Source organism: Amphiura filiformis, chromosome 20 (genome assembly GCF_039555335.1).
Source record: "Amphiura filiformis chromosome 20, Afil_fr2py, whole genome shotgun sequence".
NCBI lineage: Eukaryota > Metazoa > Echinodermata > Ophiuroidea > Amphilepidida > Amphiuridae > Amphiura > Amphiura filiformis.
In genome coordinates, this window is record NC_092647.1 from 57,596,010 (window position 1) to 57,611,739 (window position 15,730).

Genomic DNA, 15,730 nt, shown 5'->3' on the forward strand with positions numbered 1-15,730 from the left:
TCCATGGGCCTAGCCCATAGGGTGTCCACTCAGCGCCGGGGAGGGGCCTGCCACTCCAATCGCTCAACGCGATGGAAAGGCAGGGTCCTTTTTCTCTTTGGATGCTTCTGCGCCACGGTGGAGGACCGTGCAAATAAGCTACCAACGGGAGCACTCTGAAGAGGTCGGAAACTGCCCTTACCATGGGTAGGAGCTCCGACTTCAGCAGGCCGTGCACCACCAACAGTACCCCGAGCCCACTACCTCTGCAGCACCCATTTCTGGGAGGCGCAAGGGTAGCACAGGATCAGCTGGCAAGCCCCAAGAAGAGCAAGCGCTCTTCCAAGGGAAGCTAGGCAGAGCATTCCTGGGGGCTCAGCGGTTTTTCCACAGGGGATCTCCCAGTGGACGACCGCTTATGGCTTTCACCCAGAGGTGGGAAACCATCTCTCTGAGCGCCTGGGTATGGTCAGTGGTGAGTGGGGGTTACAGACTGGCAACCCAGTCTCCCCACATTCGTCTGCACATTTCAGAGGTCCACAGTAGTACCGTCCAGACGGCCCCCAGCGTCCGGGCACTACTGACAGGGATCACACAGCTTCTCACGGCGGGCGATTGTCCCGGTCTACCCCCCGCTTCTACGGGTGATCTTGGAGCCATTGGCTCCAAGGAAGACAGCGGCGACGGGAGCCCCATCCGGAACCGCAGGCTGTTGAACACGCTCTTCAGGCCCAAAAGGTTCAGAATGGGGACTCTCGCCTCGGTGCTAGCCTGCCCCATCAGGGGCATGGGAACAGCATCGCTAGATCTCTCGGACGCCTATCTGCATATGCCAATCGCCTCTCAAGATCGGAGGCATCTGCGCTTCTAGGTACAGGATCAAAATTACCAGTTTTGATACCGCCATCCGCCTGTCCATCTCTCCCAGGGTGTTTAACACTCTTGGTCAGAGCGGTGGCAGCGTGCCTGAAGCACAGGGGTGTCAACATCAGTTGCTACCTGGACGTTTGGCTCATATACGGACGCACTCCACTGAAGACTACGGGTCTCATGGGGTTGATAGTCCGTGGGTGCGGGACCCTGGATTTTTGATCAGCTCAAAAAGTCCAGCGTGGTCCCGACGCAGACACCACTATTTGTAGGGGCCCGGATCACCCTCACGGAGGGGTTCGCGGTGCTCTCACCCGGCGGTGACGAACATGGTGCGGTGTGCCTGACTCTTGGCCGAGTCTCGGGCAAAACCCGCTGTGGCATGGATGAAGGTGGTAGGCCTAATGGCCAGTATGGTAGACCTCGTACTGTACTGCCGCTTTACGTTAGGGCTTACCCAACTACACCTTCTAGCCTGCTTGCAGGCCCAGTCGTCACCAATATCCCTCGCGGTTCCGTTGTCGGAGATCGCGAGAGGAACTCTGGTGGTGGACCCATCAGCCCAATTTGACCCAGGGTGTCAGGTTTCCTGCACCCCGATATGTCACGTGGTGACAACCATAGCCAAAACGGGCTGGGGGTCCACATCCACGGAGACTCCGTCTCGGGCCTATGGGGGCCATAGAGACAGAGTTTCACATCAACCTCCCTCGCTTACGAGGAGGTGATCGTGGAATCACATACCGTTGTCCTGACGGATAGCACAACCGTGGTAGCCTACCCCATCAGACAAGGGGCCTCCGGGCCACCACGATTGAGCCTGCATGCACGACACCTGATAGGGTGGTGCAAGTTCAGGCAGATTACGATGAGAGCGATACACATCGGGCGTCACCAGCATCCTCGCGCACAATCTGTCACGAGGAAGGGTGTCGGGACCAGCAGAATGGTCCCTTGCTCCGCAGGTCGCTCAGACGATCTTCAAGGGATGTACCACCCTCGAAAGATCTGTTCGCATCTCATCGCAATCATCCACTGCCGGTGTACTGCTCAAGGGTCGCGGACCCCCAAGCATTCACCGTGGACGCCTGTCCATAGACTGGGGAGGATGACAGCTTATGCAGTCCCTCCGATCTCACTACTCATGAGGGTGGTGGCCAAGATCGGGTGGGAAGACTGCATTGTCATTCTGCTAGCGGCAAGGCCGCTGGCACTCCCCGAGGTACCAGATCTACTCCGGATGCCCGGAGCGGAGGTACCCAGTCTATCACTAGAGCACCTGCAGTTAGTTGCATGGCCCTTACCAGGGAACACGCAGCGGAGGGATACTTTTCATCAGAAGCTGTTTTTCTCATCGCCGGGCTAGACGGAAGTCTACCCTCCGTGCGTATAGCCAGAGTCTGGCTCCATACTACGCTTGGTGCAATGAGACAAATAGCTCTCCCGCTAGAGCCTCTGTGCTGCTAGTTCCGGAGTTTCTGACAGAAAAGTTCCAAGCAAGACTTCAGCGGGCCACTGGGGCCAGCTATAAGTCAGCTGTCCTCTCCATTCACCGAGGTTTCGAGACGGGTCGACTATCATAGCCGATGGTTACCTTATTAGTCTACGCCTCGACGGTATGTTCAACGAGTGTCTACCAAAAGGAAAGTGATCCTCCTAAGGGATCCCAACACAGTCTTAGATTACCTTAAGGGTCACCCTTTTGACCTTCCGTCCAAAAGCGACGCTTAAATACGTAACTCTCAAGATGGCTTTCCGGTTTGGCGTTGGCTTCGGACGGCGGTGCTGAGTTGCACACGGTCTCGAGGTTAGCTTCCGTGTTCACAAACACTGGAGCGACACTGTTTCGGGCGCTCTGTTCTCGTGACTACGAACGGGCGCGGTGCATACCGACATTCGTCCCTCTCCAATCCCCAGGGTTGGGCAAGGTTCGCTGAAGCCAAAGATAGGCTGGGGTGTCCGATAAGGCGCTGCAGCACTATTTCGTCCGAACACAAGCCTTGCGAGGGGCTCACGACCGCATCATCACCCTTACAGAGCCTTTTCGGTCCAGCCGCTGTCGCAATGGCTGGTCCAGGTGTTGGTGGGGTCCGGGGATCGCGAAGGTTTCGCGTCCCCACGACCCACTCGACACGAGCTATCTCATCATCTTGGGTATACCGCTCGGTTGTCCCTTGAGGAGATCTAGCAGGCGGTGTCCCGGAAGCCACCTTCGCCCTTCTCTACGATACTTCCGCTTTACGTTAGTAATCAGAGACGGGCGGGAGGTTTACCGGGACATTGTTCGGGCGATCATAATACGGTGGTGTACGGGTACCAGGTTTTCAGACTATACAGAATACTCAGCATGGTAAGAACCAGTGTCGCTATTCTTAACCACCAAACTTATTAAGTAAGGAGGTTTATGTCTGTGATCGCGTGGTCTTTTTTGTTTCCCGACCGTTGGGGGAAAAATATTTTCTGACCTCGCGAAAACCATCGTTACCCGCTCCCGATCCCTGATCAGATGCTGACCAATCTTGTACCTCCATCCGTCGGTTACTTGCTAGATCGATCTTTCAGATGTTGATGCAAGAAGTATCTTAATCAACATCGAAACGGTAAGATCGACCGGTGTACTGAGTCTAGTCCCAAACAAAAATGTTTGGTAGACTCATAACCGTGCGATCTTACCTTTCCGATGTTGATTATCCCGACCCCGCCACCCCTACAAGTTTGGTCCGGTAGGGGATCCCAAGTCGGATAAGGGCGATCATATGGTGTGACGTCACCTTTTGGGTGAGTCCACCGGGGATCGGGGTTTTTGTTATTTATTCATTTATGTGGGACAAAATGACTATTGGTTTTTTCCGCATCTCGGGATCGATGCAAGAAGTATCTTAATCAACATCGGAAAGGTAAGATCGCACCGGTTATGAGTCTACCAAACATTTTTGTTTGGGACTATTTTGCCTTATTAAAACCAAGATGCTTTCCTCATCATCTGACCCGGATTAAATGAAGTCATCATCTGGGCCCATCCTCATGTACAAGACTATCCTATGTGAGCCTACACATGCCCCATGCAGTCTCATAATTGTGACACAGTTCAGTAACCTGATGTCCATATAGGCCTATAACCTTTTGAACTGAGGGTACAGTGACTTGATAAATGAAGGTCATTAAATGTCACAGTCAAGGTTACACATAGGTAAGTAGCAATATGCCACCAGTGGCAGCTGAAGTATTACAATTGAAGGGGGGGAACAAGCATATTTTGTGCCACATTTTACTGTGAACAATTGCATGTATTGCACAGCCCAGTCCGAGTCCCAGGGGGGTACTTAGTACAAATGACCATACGGGGACGTGCCGCTAATATGGGTAGCATTTTTCGGCCTTTTGGTATATCAATGACCCCTTTTTCTAAGCCAATTTTGGTATATGAATGGGTCCTTTCTTCAAAATGTTTTCAATTTTTTTGAAAAATAGCCCAATTTTGCTTCAATCTATAGCCAAAATTTCTATATTTTCCACAAAATTTTGGGAAAATTTGTAAAAACTGCGACAATTGGGTTAAATTTTGCCAAAAATTTTGACTTATGGTATATCAATGGGTCCAAATTTCTTGAAAAATTGGTATATTTATGGGTCCACTTTCAAATTCTCAGCGGCACACCCCTACCAAAATCAAACTTGACTACCCCCGGTCCGAAAGTGCCAGTAACATGTAGGCCTACTATCATGTTCACATTTTGAGTTACACCCAGTGTAAACTTACGCTATTAAACGTTGATAAAAATTCCACAAATATTTTCCCTACTTAAATTGCATGTTCGTTTACACTGCAAAAGTCAAGTGTTGCTCGGGTCGTCATTATAGTTTACACACAAATGAAGTTAAGTTTAAATTGAACTACAGTAGACTTCAGGCTCTGTGTAAACGGGGTCAATGTGAACACAGCTTCTTATGATGTAGGCCCTATAGATCTAGGCCTATTGGGTTTCTAAAAAAACTCCTTGATGAAGATCCCGCGTGTTTGTGTTTGTGTGTACATAGACTGAACTACCTGTTGTAGGCTATGCTGATTATGTAGTGATGCCAATGGACAGATTTTAAGGGATCTAAAATGAGCGTTTATTATGCTTTCGACAGTATTTTTGTGGGACATGAGAGCACCTCGGACCTGTCGAATTGCATTCTGAATACTGAAGCATGTCTTTCTGATATCAAATAATTTTCATTTTTGAAAATCACAATATAATACAAATTTTGTGACAAATTATAAAAATTTGATATTTTTCAAATTTTTGATATATAACAGTCCTCGGTAAATTATATAAATCTAATGATATATTCTTAAAGTGTATGTAGCAGGAGGAAAAGCCGACGGTCAATTGAAAATTTTGACCTTTCATATTGAAGATATGGATTTTTTCCCAAAAGACCTATTTTTTTTTGGTGTTTTGGGAAAAAAAATCCATATCTTCAATACCAAAGGTCAAAATTTTCAATTGATCGTCGGCTTTTCATCCCACCTACATACACTTTAAGTATAAATCATCAGATTTATAAAGTTTACTTCAAGTACTGTTAAATATCAAAAATATCAATTTTAATGATTTGCCATAAAATGTGTATTAAATTGCTAATTTCAAAAATCAAAATTATTTGATATCAGAATGACATTCTTCGTATTCAGAATGCAATTCGATATGTCTGATGTGCTGATGTCCCAAAATAAATACTGTCCAAACGTTCATACCCCAGCCCTTAAGCAAGTCATGATACAATTTCCAATGAAAGAGAGCCTGGAATTGCATTGCATATGGTCATTTTCACGGTAAAGGGTGTAACTTTTGATTTTTAGGGTCAAAATTTCAAACCACTTAAATATATTTCTGTTTACTGAAATCATGCATAGAAGCAACTTAATTTCAAGTAAAATAATGTTTCAAGGCTTAAACCTTTTGATTTCTAATAAAAAATTTGACATTTGCATAACATTTTGGTTAAAATTTAAGAAAAAAATGTATTTTACATAACCTCAGAAAATGTTGACATGAAAGCTGGAATACATGTGAAATTCCATTCCAAAGTAAGTCAACAGATATAAGTTAAATTTTATACCATGTTTTGCTATGTTTGTAATTGCAGTTTTGAAAATTTTTAACATCAAGTGTCATTTACAATGGAAATTTCCAAACCTTAAACATATTTTTAAGTTTTAATTGGGTTCCTAAAATAATTTGAATGTCTAACTTCATGTACAAATACTACTTGATGAAAGGAACCTCCCAGCCAAGTTTCACAGAAATTGGAGTTATTTTTTAGAATTGGCAATTCAAGCGATTTGTGTTTCGGAGGCTTCAGTTAACAACACAGGTGATCATAAAAGTAAAATATTTAGCTAACTACTACAAGTTGACATAAAAAAATAGGTAAAAATATCACAATTACCAATTTTCATGCTTTGCTTCTAAGTATTGAATTTCAGTTGTGACAAAATTAAATTATCACAGCAAGTCATTTTTTTTGTTTCGTAGGCTTCATGTTAACAATTGTTAAACATTGCAGAAGTAGTTTTTTGAAAACAACAGTGTTGGGATCATCTAAGCTGTTATTTTCTTGTGTGTATTGAATCAATGATTCTATGCGGCAGATATTGTAGATTTATCACACATTAATTTTTTCACCCATTTGTTAAGTATGGTGTTTTTTGCATGTGAAGCCTCCGAAACAGGCTTTTTAAGGTATCAGTATATTTTTCAAACATTAACCATAATGTCAATTTTTTTTAAATTTATGACATTCTGCACATATCAAGTAATAATTACAATGCAGATATCAGTATGAAACACACCAATTTAGATATGCATAGATGATAATTAAGTTTACTGTTGTTTCGAGGCTTCATTTGTTTCGGAGGCTTCAATTGTTAACGGAAAGTTTGTATTGGGTCCCATTTTCAAACGGTGATATATATCTCCACGATTTAAAAACATGTGACTTGAGGATCTAGTTTGCTACATTTTAATAAATAGATTGGATGAGCTCTTTTATTTATATTTGCACAAGCTTGCTGAACAGTTTGTTTCGAGGCTTCAAAAAGTTAACGGAAAAACGGCTATTTGAAGTCAAGATTTTATAAAAATTTTAAAAGCTTGCAAATCGGCTAATTTTTGTTACCCATTTCAAGTTAAGATAACAACTGTTATGAATCAAGAAGAAGTGAAGAAATAACCAAGAATTATGAACCAAAGCTACACCCACAAAGTTTGTTAACAATTGTTAACGGAAAATGAAGCCTCCAAACGATAAATATCAAGTCCGGTTCTCAAAAATACAGGGCCGTTCACAATTAAATCTAATGTGGCAGTGTTTACTGAACATATGACTGTACTTTCAGGATAAGAAAAATTATCCATGAACTAACTGAAGAAAACACAGGGTTTTACAAAAATGTTACTGTTTTTATAGTTTTTCAAAATGGCAATATTAAGTACATTTAAGCCTGCTAAAACTGAACGCAGTAACTCCCAAAGCTGATTATGCTACCCAAGGTAGCTGCTAACTAGATGACTTATGTGGCCAAAAATTATGGAATTCTGTGGCTTTATTAGAACACTACGGATTAAAATGTTAAAAATCCAAAGTTACACCCTTTACCGTGAAAATGACCATATGCAAATTAATGGTAATTTAAGTACAGTTTTTTCTGGTAGAATGGTTTCATCATGTGGTAGAATGGTTTCACCATCAAGCAGATGCTGCCAGTGTCTGGCTTCCTGGTTTGAACTTGATAAGGATCAAAAGGTGATAATGAGACCACTCTGTAGTGTTACATCAGATGCATATTCAGACTGGCATTTAACACTTGGAAGTATGTAGGCCCTAAAGTCCGATGTATACTCCACTTCGCGACCGCGATTTCACAGGCCACAAAGTAATTTGAGCTGAAATTTTACGACTTCCGCGAAGGAATTTCCTTCGTGGAGCAGGTTTCTTCACTTCGCGGAGAGTTGGATTTGGTTCAACTTTTGGGGGGTAGGCCAGCGAAGTTTCTATATGAAAGCACAGAGCGGGCAACAATTCTTCGCGATACTCAGCGATATTTTGATGAAGTATACATGAATGCCTTCGCGCGAAACTGCAAGTTAATTTTTTCATCACAGCTTCTCGCGAAGTGGAGTATACATCGACTTAAGTGGTGGGGTTTTGAACTTCAGTGAAATAATAGGCCTATTTACCAAATTTATTCAGTGCTTAAAAAGCACTGGCTCAGTGCTGAGATAGCCCAAGTAGCTCAGCTGTATGTGCTTTGTGCTCACTCTGCCCACAATTAATCTGAAGGTTTTCAAACTTGATAAGACCGATACCAACATTTCTAAACTTTGGATGTTTCGGCTCTCATCTGCACAAACATTTAAGCTTTTAGATGAAATAACACAGAGCATGGTAGTACCATATAGAGCCTGAAGGGATTTTCAAAGGATCCTGACCATTTATTCAGAAGCATATTGGCCTAACCACAACATGTGTTATCCAAGAAAATGTAGTGAGTGAAAGTCGATTTTGGATTTTGCATCCAGTATAATCTCGTTAAGTCTGAGAGGTCAGGGAAGGTCAGTCTACAGATCAGGAGTGCATATCATGCATATGGAACTATTATATAATGCACTCAACAACTGGAATTTTCGGATTTTAAAGAAAAATAAGTTTTTGAATAGATTCTTAACATTCTTTCTACAGAATATGTCCAGAATCCTTCCTTTCTTCTCCCTTTTCCTAAACTTGTACTCTATGCCATTTGGGTCATGAGGGTTTGTTTAAAGACCTGCAAATCAGGATGCACAGTTGCACACCCATAAGGCCCTTTACAATTGATTCTTAGTTTCCTGTTTCCCGCCCGCATCCAAAGTAGAGAATTGCAAAATATTTAATTATTTTATTTATATTTTGGATTTTCTCTTTTAAAGTAACTTTTAATGACTTCCATTTGCTACTTTCTGACTTTGATCATATCAACTATAATGATGAATAAACAAAGAACATTATTACTTATGTATAAAATCAAACAAAGTTGTAAAATAATTAAATGCGTGTTCCTAATCAAAACGGGTTGATGTAGGTTGCGACCACTTGTTTTAAAATAAAGAAAATAATAGATAATTAATAATTAACAATTAAAAGTCACCTCATCCCCTGTTTTCAACCATGAAACAGGAAACTAAGAATCAATTGTGAAGGGCCTAAAAACAGGAGGACACCCAGCAATTGAGACGATGACAACATCATGTATGCTAGGCTTTATACCATATAATGACCATGTCTTGTTTGTCGGTATATGGTATAAGTCGAAAGTTGGATAATAAAAAGTCTGGTTTGGGATTATTCATGATCATAATCAATTCGTGGAGCCGTTACGCAAACGATTTGGAAAAAAATCTATGAATTTCACTTTAAAGGGGCATTTTGTGATCCACAGTCTAACCCCCCACTTTTCACAAGAGATTTAAAACGAATTATTGATTTTGATCGACATCAGACTGATTTAGCTTCATTTATCACAAATACATGTATGGGTCACTAATGAAATGAAGCAAATTGGCATGGTAGGGACCACCGAAGGATAGTCAAAGTGTCAAAAAGTCCATGGATGCATATTGCTAGAAACAAGCACACCGGCTTTAATAAAATATTAACATTTAACAATATTTGATCTTTGCAGACCCAAGATGGTAACCAATAATGGGCATCTAATATTCCAGACTGGGGCTAATCACAACATCACGTTCAAGACAGGAGGAGGCAATGGTCGTATTGTCATTGATACATTTGATCTAGTGGAAATGGCCAAGATGGTAAGATTACTAATTTCCTCAATGATTTAGGTAGTTTCTAGGTTTCAAGAGTGTTTATTCCTGCATTGAGCCAGTAGCATTGACACCTTGGTAAGGGAGGAGGCTCTTGAACAGGCCAGTAACAAGGGGGAAGTGAGGGGGCAGATCAAGCCTTGAAATAAGTGGGTGCGGGGAGCAAATTTGCTCTCGTAAAGCCACCAATTGCTCCTGGTCCTTGTACAATTCACATGAACCAGGAGCAATTTTCTAGAACAAATTGCTCCTGGTTCCAGTTTTGCACTTGATGCAATAGTGCTGGTATTATATGCAGAAAAGGATTACTATTTGAAAATTGCTCCTGTTTCTGCAGAAAATGCTCCTGGTTCTTGTAAAATCCCATTGAACCAGGAGCAATGTTCAAAAACAAATTGCTCCTGGTTCCAGTTTGCTTATTTCAAGGCTTGGGGCAGATGCACCCCCTCATCACCAAAGCCCAAAAAGGTCCCCTTGTTTGAATTTGCTAGGTAGTTGGCTCAAAGCCCCCATGCCAAATCACCAAGGATTCCTAACTAGGAAAGGGATTCCAAAGTGACCCATTGCAGTGCTGAAAGTACTGAAAAATGATCCCTAGCTTTGCTGTCAACTCAACTTTGTAGCTTCAGTGAGTATGATGAGCAAATTCTTGGATTAGGGGAACAGATTTTGTTTGTATTTACTTTGAAATTGGCTAGCTTGTCGAACATCAACTTGAGATGATGTCACTTGATGATGTCATCAAAGTCTGTGTAATGAAGCGCAAACAAATATGTTTACAGTTCTGGGAGATCTTTCATTAGAGATGTGTATATGTGTACCTGGGATGTTATGGATAGTACTACATGTGTATGTGGTTCAGGTTGCTGATGACGTCAGAGGATGACATTAGATGGTACCTGGTGAATGATTGTGGTTAGAATTTATGGTAATTTGTTGGAAGAAGGCATATATCCAAGATTTGATTTATGTTATTTAAACATTGTTTGACCATCCTGCACAATGTCATAATTACCATGTACCCAAGTATATTGAGGGTATTGAGCCAATGAACAGCTAGGTTAAGTTTGCAGATCACAACGGCCCCAAATAGGAGTCTCAAAGCACAGATCGTGAGCTTAACCATTTACATGTAAATTTTTTTTGTACATGTGTCCTTAGACTATCTGGCGAGCTATCACGGTGTCGGACAGGACTGAACCCATGCTAATTGAGTATATTTCTGCAGAACTAAACATTGTATGTTCTTGTATTTCCACAAACTTTTTATCCTGTACAAAATGACCTCCACTGAAAGACCAAAGACTAATCTGAAGATCCAACAGGATGATCCCAGAGTTCAATGAAACAAGTCCCAAAGTGGGGCAACTATATGACTTTGAAATGTACCTGCCAATATCCCACAATACTTCCCCATTAGGGTAAAACACTGAATCTTATTAGTGTCTGATTCAATTTCAGGATGCATCGCTGTCTGCAATGTGCAATGCATTTTGGGGTTGACTGGGCGGTATTTTTACATAACAAATGATGTTGGATAACTACAACATTCTTGCGCTGTAGGGTCTGTCTATACATTAAAGGACCATGACAACTGATAGCGTACCATTTAGATAACCATGGTGAAACATTGTGGAGGAGAATGTTACTAAGCTATTAAGTATAGAAACACAGCCAGCTGTGTGATTGTTATAGCCGCTAGCTATTGATCTGAGATTTGTCAGCATTTAACCTTATTACATCCATGGTGATGTAAAATGGAGGTTGAAAATGAATGGAATCTAGGGCTGTGATCAAACGCTACGTGTCTCTATTCAAAAGACTGAGGGTGTAGTCGGAGAAGATATTTTACCCTTCCCAGAATCCTTTGCAACATGACATATCACCTCTTTACAGCAGATGACATGCCTGTTACTAGTACTTTGCACAGGTCTTGGGGCACAGGTTCTCTTTGTTTTTATGTTGAGGAAAGACTGGCACATGGGTCGATAGCTAAGAAATAAACATCTTTTGCAAGATCTGGACGTACTCTGTTCACTCAGGTACTTCTTGTCATTATGGACCCATGTTGCACCAGATAGCAAATCAGTACAGACAACTGAAATGGAAGAAATGCATTATGGGAAGTGTACCTTCGCTGGTATGTAGTGCTGTAAATGGTATTGATCATCATATTGTCAGCCTGCTACGCTAATTGCCTAAATCATTTTTACATGTTTCTCATTTGCAATTTTGATTTTCTGAGTAAATAAACCATTAATTAATTTCCGCCACATGAATGTGACATGAAAACCCACTATTATATCTTTGCTGAATTCAACTGCAAAAAACAAAAATGGGCACTTGTCCCCCTCCCCTTCAAACTTACATTGAGACCACATATGGATCAATCTTTATTTCATTCAAAATACAACAAAACAACAACAGTAATACATACACATTTGAATAGGGCTGTCGTCGGCACCATTTTTTAATGTTGACATGTCGATATAATCGTATACCCATGGCCTGAAACAAACACCCCCTTAACCCCCTAAGCACTACCTGCCGATCTAACATTGCCTCTGATTGGTCAATTAGTTTACATAATGTTTTCACCAATCAGAATGGAGCTTTGCAAATAATTTACCCCATTTTGTTTGCCATAACACATTGTCCTTTGCTGGGAGCTTATAAGGTTGCCAGTGTGTACAGTACATTTGTATACCGTATTTCCTCGAATAGTCGGCATTAGTCGCCCCCTTCAATTAATTGCCCCCACCACTTTTTTCAACCAAGATGTTTAAAAAATGCTGATATTTCCATGCTATCTTGTGTAGTTAGCTTACCAAGGTGCACACATTACACATACAGTACATGGTCGCTAATGGCATCTGTAATTGGCAAAAATCTGGTCGTAAACTGGAATCGAACCAGAAGTCATCGTTCCTAAGTTCATAGTTCGTCATTTCAGCGTGAGTTTTAAGCTTACCTAAATGATTTAAATGGGAATTATTGTTTTAAAAATGACCTCTAATAAATGCCCCATTTTGGAAAATGCAACGCTCCAAAGGGGTGACTATTCAAGAAAATATGGCTCTGGAAATACAGTGAGTCCTCACCCTTTCACGTACAACATCCTCTAGATAAAAGGGAACATATGAACACACTCCTTTCTTTTTTTCCCTTTTTTTTACATACATGTAGATGATGTATGATTGTGTAACTTTTCTAGTATTTTGTAGTCATCACCTTGAAGCTCAAAGGGTAAAATGTGCAATTACAAGGAGGGCAGGGAGTTTGTCCTCAGTTGATTTAGTTGTACTTTAATGTCCTGGGGAAAATGAACTTTTTGCTGAGAAGTGACTTTACACTTAGAATAGCCAGTAGCGTTTTAAATATTAAGGGAAAAGTACAGGTATAACGCTGTTATTTTTGCAAGGGTTTTATTTTGACGAGTGGACGTGCAGGCTCGAAAATAACAGCATGTGAAAACACATTGTTTATAAAGTTACTTAATTATACACTTAGGCCTACATAAATTCAGCAAAATAAATTACTTGCATAATTTCCAAAAAAAACCCAAAATCACACAAATTCTGCAAACAGCGTGAAAAAGTAGATCTACCTCTGAAAATACTTGTGAAGTGCGGCCAGAATACAAATTTAGTGACTGATTGTTACAGTTCCCCAAAATAACACTGTAAGATATCCTTTTGATCTTTTGTGTGTCAGACCTATAGCTGTTGTTAAGTCAAGTGCATGTAAACACCCCCTGAGGTTAAATATACAATGAATTGTAGTTGACTTGCTTCAAAATTCATTTGTTTCTCCATGACATGTTTTTCCAAATTTTCAGGTCTGAAAGTAGAATAATCAGGTATTGTTGTTTATATTGAAGCCATTTTATGGTTTTTATTTTTTATTATATACCCATAGTTATTGGTAAAATGGTACACATGTAGAAGTTCACTTCAATCAGTTTTATGCTTCATCTTGTTGATGGGCTATTCACTATAAATTCAGTAATCTTCAGTACAGATCTGTAGAGGGTGTTCTGACCAGCAAGAGGGGTCTGTCTCATATACCCACATGTAATATACCAAGTGCCTTTGATCATGATCAATTTAAGTGTGTGGGGGTGTGTGTGTGGGTGGGGAGGGGGACATTGAGCACACATTGCCCAAACATGGCTTAAAAGAACAAAAAGTGGCTCATTCCTCTAAAAAGTAGGCCGGGGGGGACATGCCCCAGTCCCCTTCCCCATGATTGACACCCCATGGACTGACCATAACTAGAATGGTTCCGGACTGATTTTTATACATGCATGTTTGTATAGGCCCCTACAGCCAATATGAAAAACAAAACTCAAAGTGGAAAATCTGAGTCGGCTTGTCAGGCCCTCTAGAACAGACGTTTATTTTTCAAAATTTTTGTTTGTCCCATTGTAAAGACCACTTGACATCATTGTTTATTAACAAAGGCGAGGGACTTGTCTATCGATATGCTCGAACGAACCGCTACACTGTTCAATGGCTTTCTTGTACTCAGTAGCGTAACTTTGGTTTTAGGTGCCCGCGGGCATTAATAGCTAGGTGCCCCACTGATTTTTAAAAAATGAAGCGCTTATGCGGTGCAATTTTCGAAGCACGCAAAGCGTGCGAGCCTTACGGCGTGGGGTTCAGGGGCCCGATTAAGGGCCCCTGGTGGGGGTCCAGGTGGCGAAGCCCCCGGAAGCTCTTGTGTTTTCCAATACAGAAATTAATACGTAAGTTTGGTAGATTTTGATGTTATTGCAAACGAAAATAAGACAATTTAATGATTTTTTTAATCAATGATAATACATATACATAACTCTAGGGGCACCTGAATAAGTCTGATTTCATCAGTTTCTGGAATGCATCGCAGTATGAGAATTTTGCAAGCAAACTATATAAAAAGTCTTGAAGTTGAAAGGGGCACATTTTTGCAGTTGGAATGGAAGGGAAATCTTAGCTGGAACCAATGGGCACCCAATCTGAGTGGGCACTCTTCGGGTGCCCCCTCAGCTTGGGTGCCCGCGGGTTTGCACACCCTGAGCCCATAGGAGTTACGCCACTGCTTGTACTCTATGAAATGTGGTGGGCGATTTAAAATACATGTGCCCTGAGCAAACTACAATGCGTACGCACACTGCAGGGCAAAGTTTGCGCACATACTGTCGGGCAATGATGTCACATGTCAAGTGGTCTATATTTTATTGCTTTGGAAAAAATATGCTAGAGCAAATTTAAGTTATGAATTCACCATCAAACAAGTCATATAATCTAAAGTTTCTTGACCTTACTACTACACTGACTACAATTACATTTATGATTTATGCACCAAAACAAAACATTGATGACCCTACTAAAGAGGTCAAAGGAGGACTTCCAGCCTGTATCACTGGGTTCAACTCCAGGGTGCCACTTGGTGGAACTCTGAGGAATTCTGCTCCCACATGGTACTGTCTGGTACCGGGGCTGGTACTGATTGATCCTTGATTGTATTTCCCTGGATGGTTCTTTGACATGACAGGCTCATATATTAATGCATGGTGTGGAATTTTTGATTCCAAGAATTCAGGAGGGAAGCCCATAATTAATATAAATATAAAAACATTGTTTATAAATTCAGTGATCCATGGCTCTGGGAGGGTAAGTGTAAACAAATTAAAATTGTTTATAAATTGCCCAAAAGTTAAAAGTCATTCAAATTATCATTTAGGTATACAATGTAGGTATTTTTGAAATGAAAACTTGAATAGCAAACAATGAGTTTTGACAAAGTTGAAGCACTGGTTTATCCCGTGGTTTATACATGTATGAAATCCAGGCAGTGCTTGGCACATGGTATTTCTATAAAAATAACAATGGCTATACCAATTAAAATATGTATGATTGTCAAGGTTATATATATAGCCAGATAAACTTCAATTAACAATCCTGTTTTAATGCCATTCAAAAGCCAGTGAAAAGCAACTCTTTGTACCAAAAGTTCCATACTTTGTAGTACCTGGCTTTACAGTT

General features: G+C 41.3%; 1 protein-coding gene across 1 annotated transcript in view; it reads left to right on the forward strand.

Annotated features, from left to right (window-relative positions):
• The window catches only part of LOC140142103 (cubilin-like), a 167,333-nt gene that overhangs the window by 11,932 nt on the left and 139,671 nt on the right, over window positions 1–15,730 (forward strand). The window contains 1 exon segment of the mRNA XM_072164062.1: window positions 9,560–9,692. Coding sequence (XP_072020163.1) covers window positions 9,560–9,692 — 133 coding nt within the window.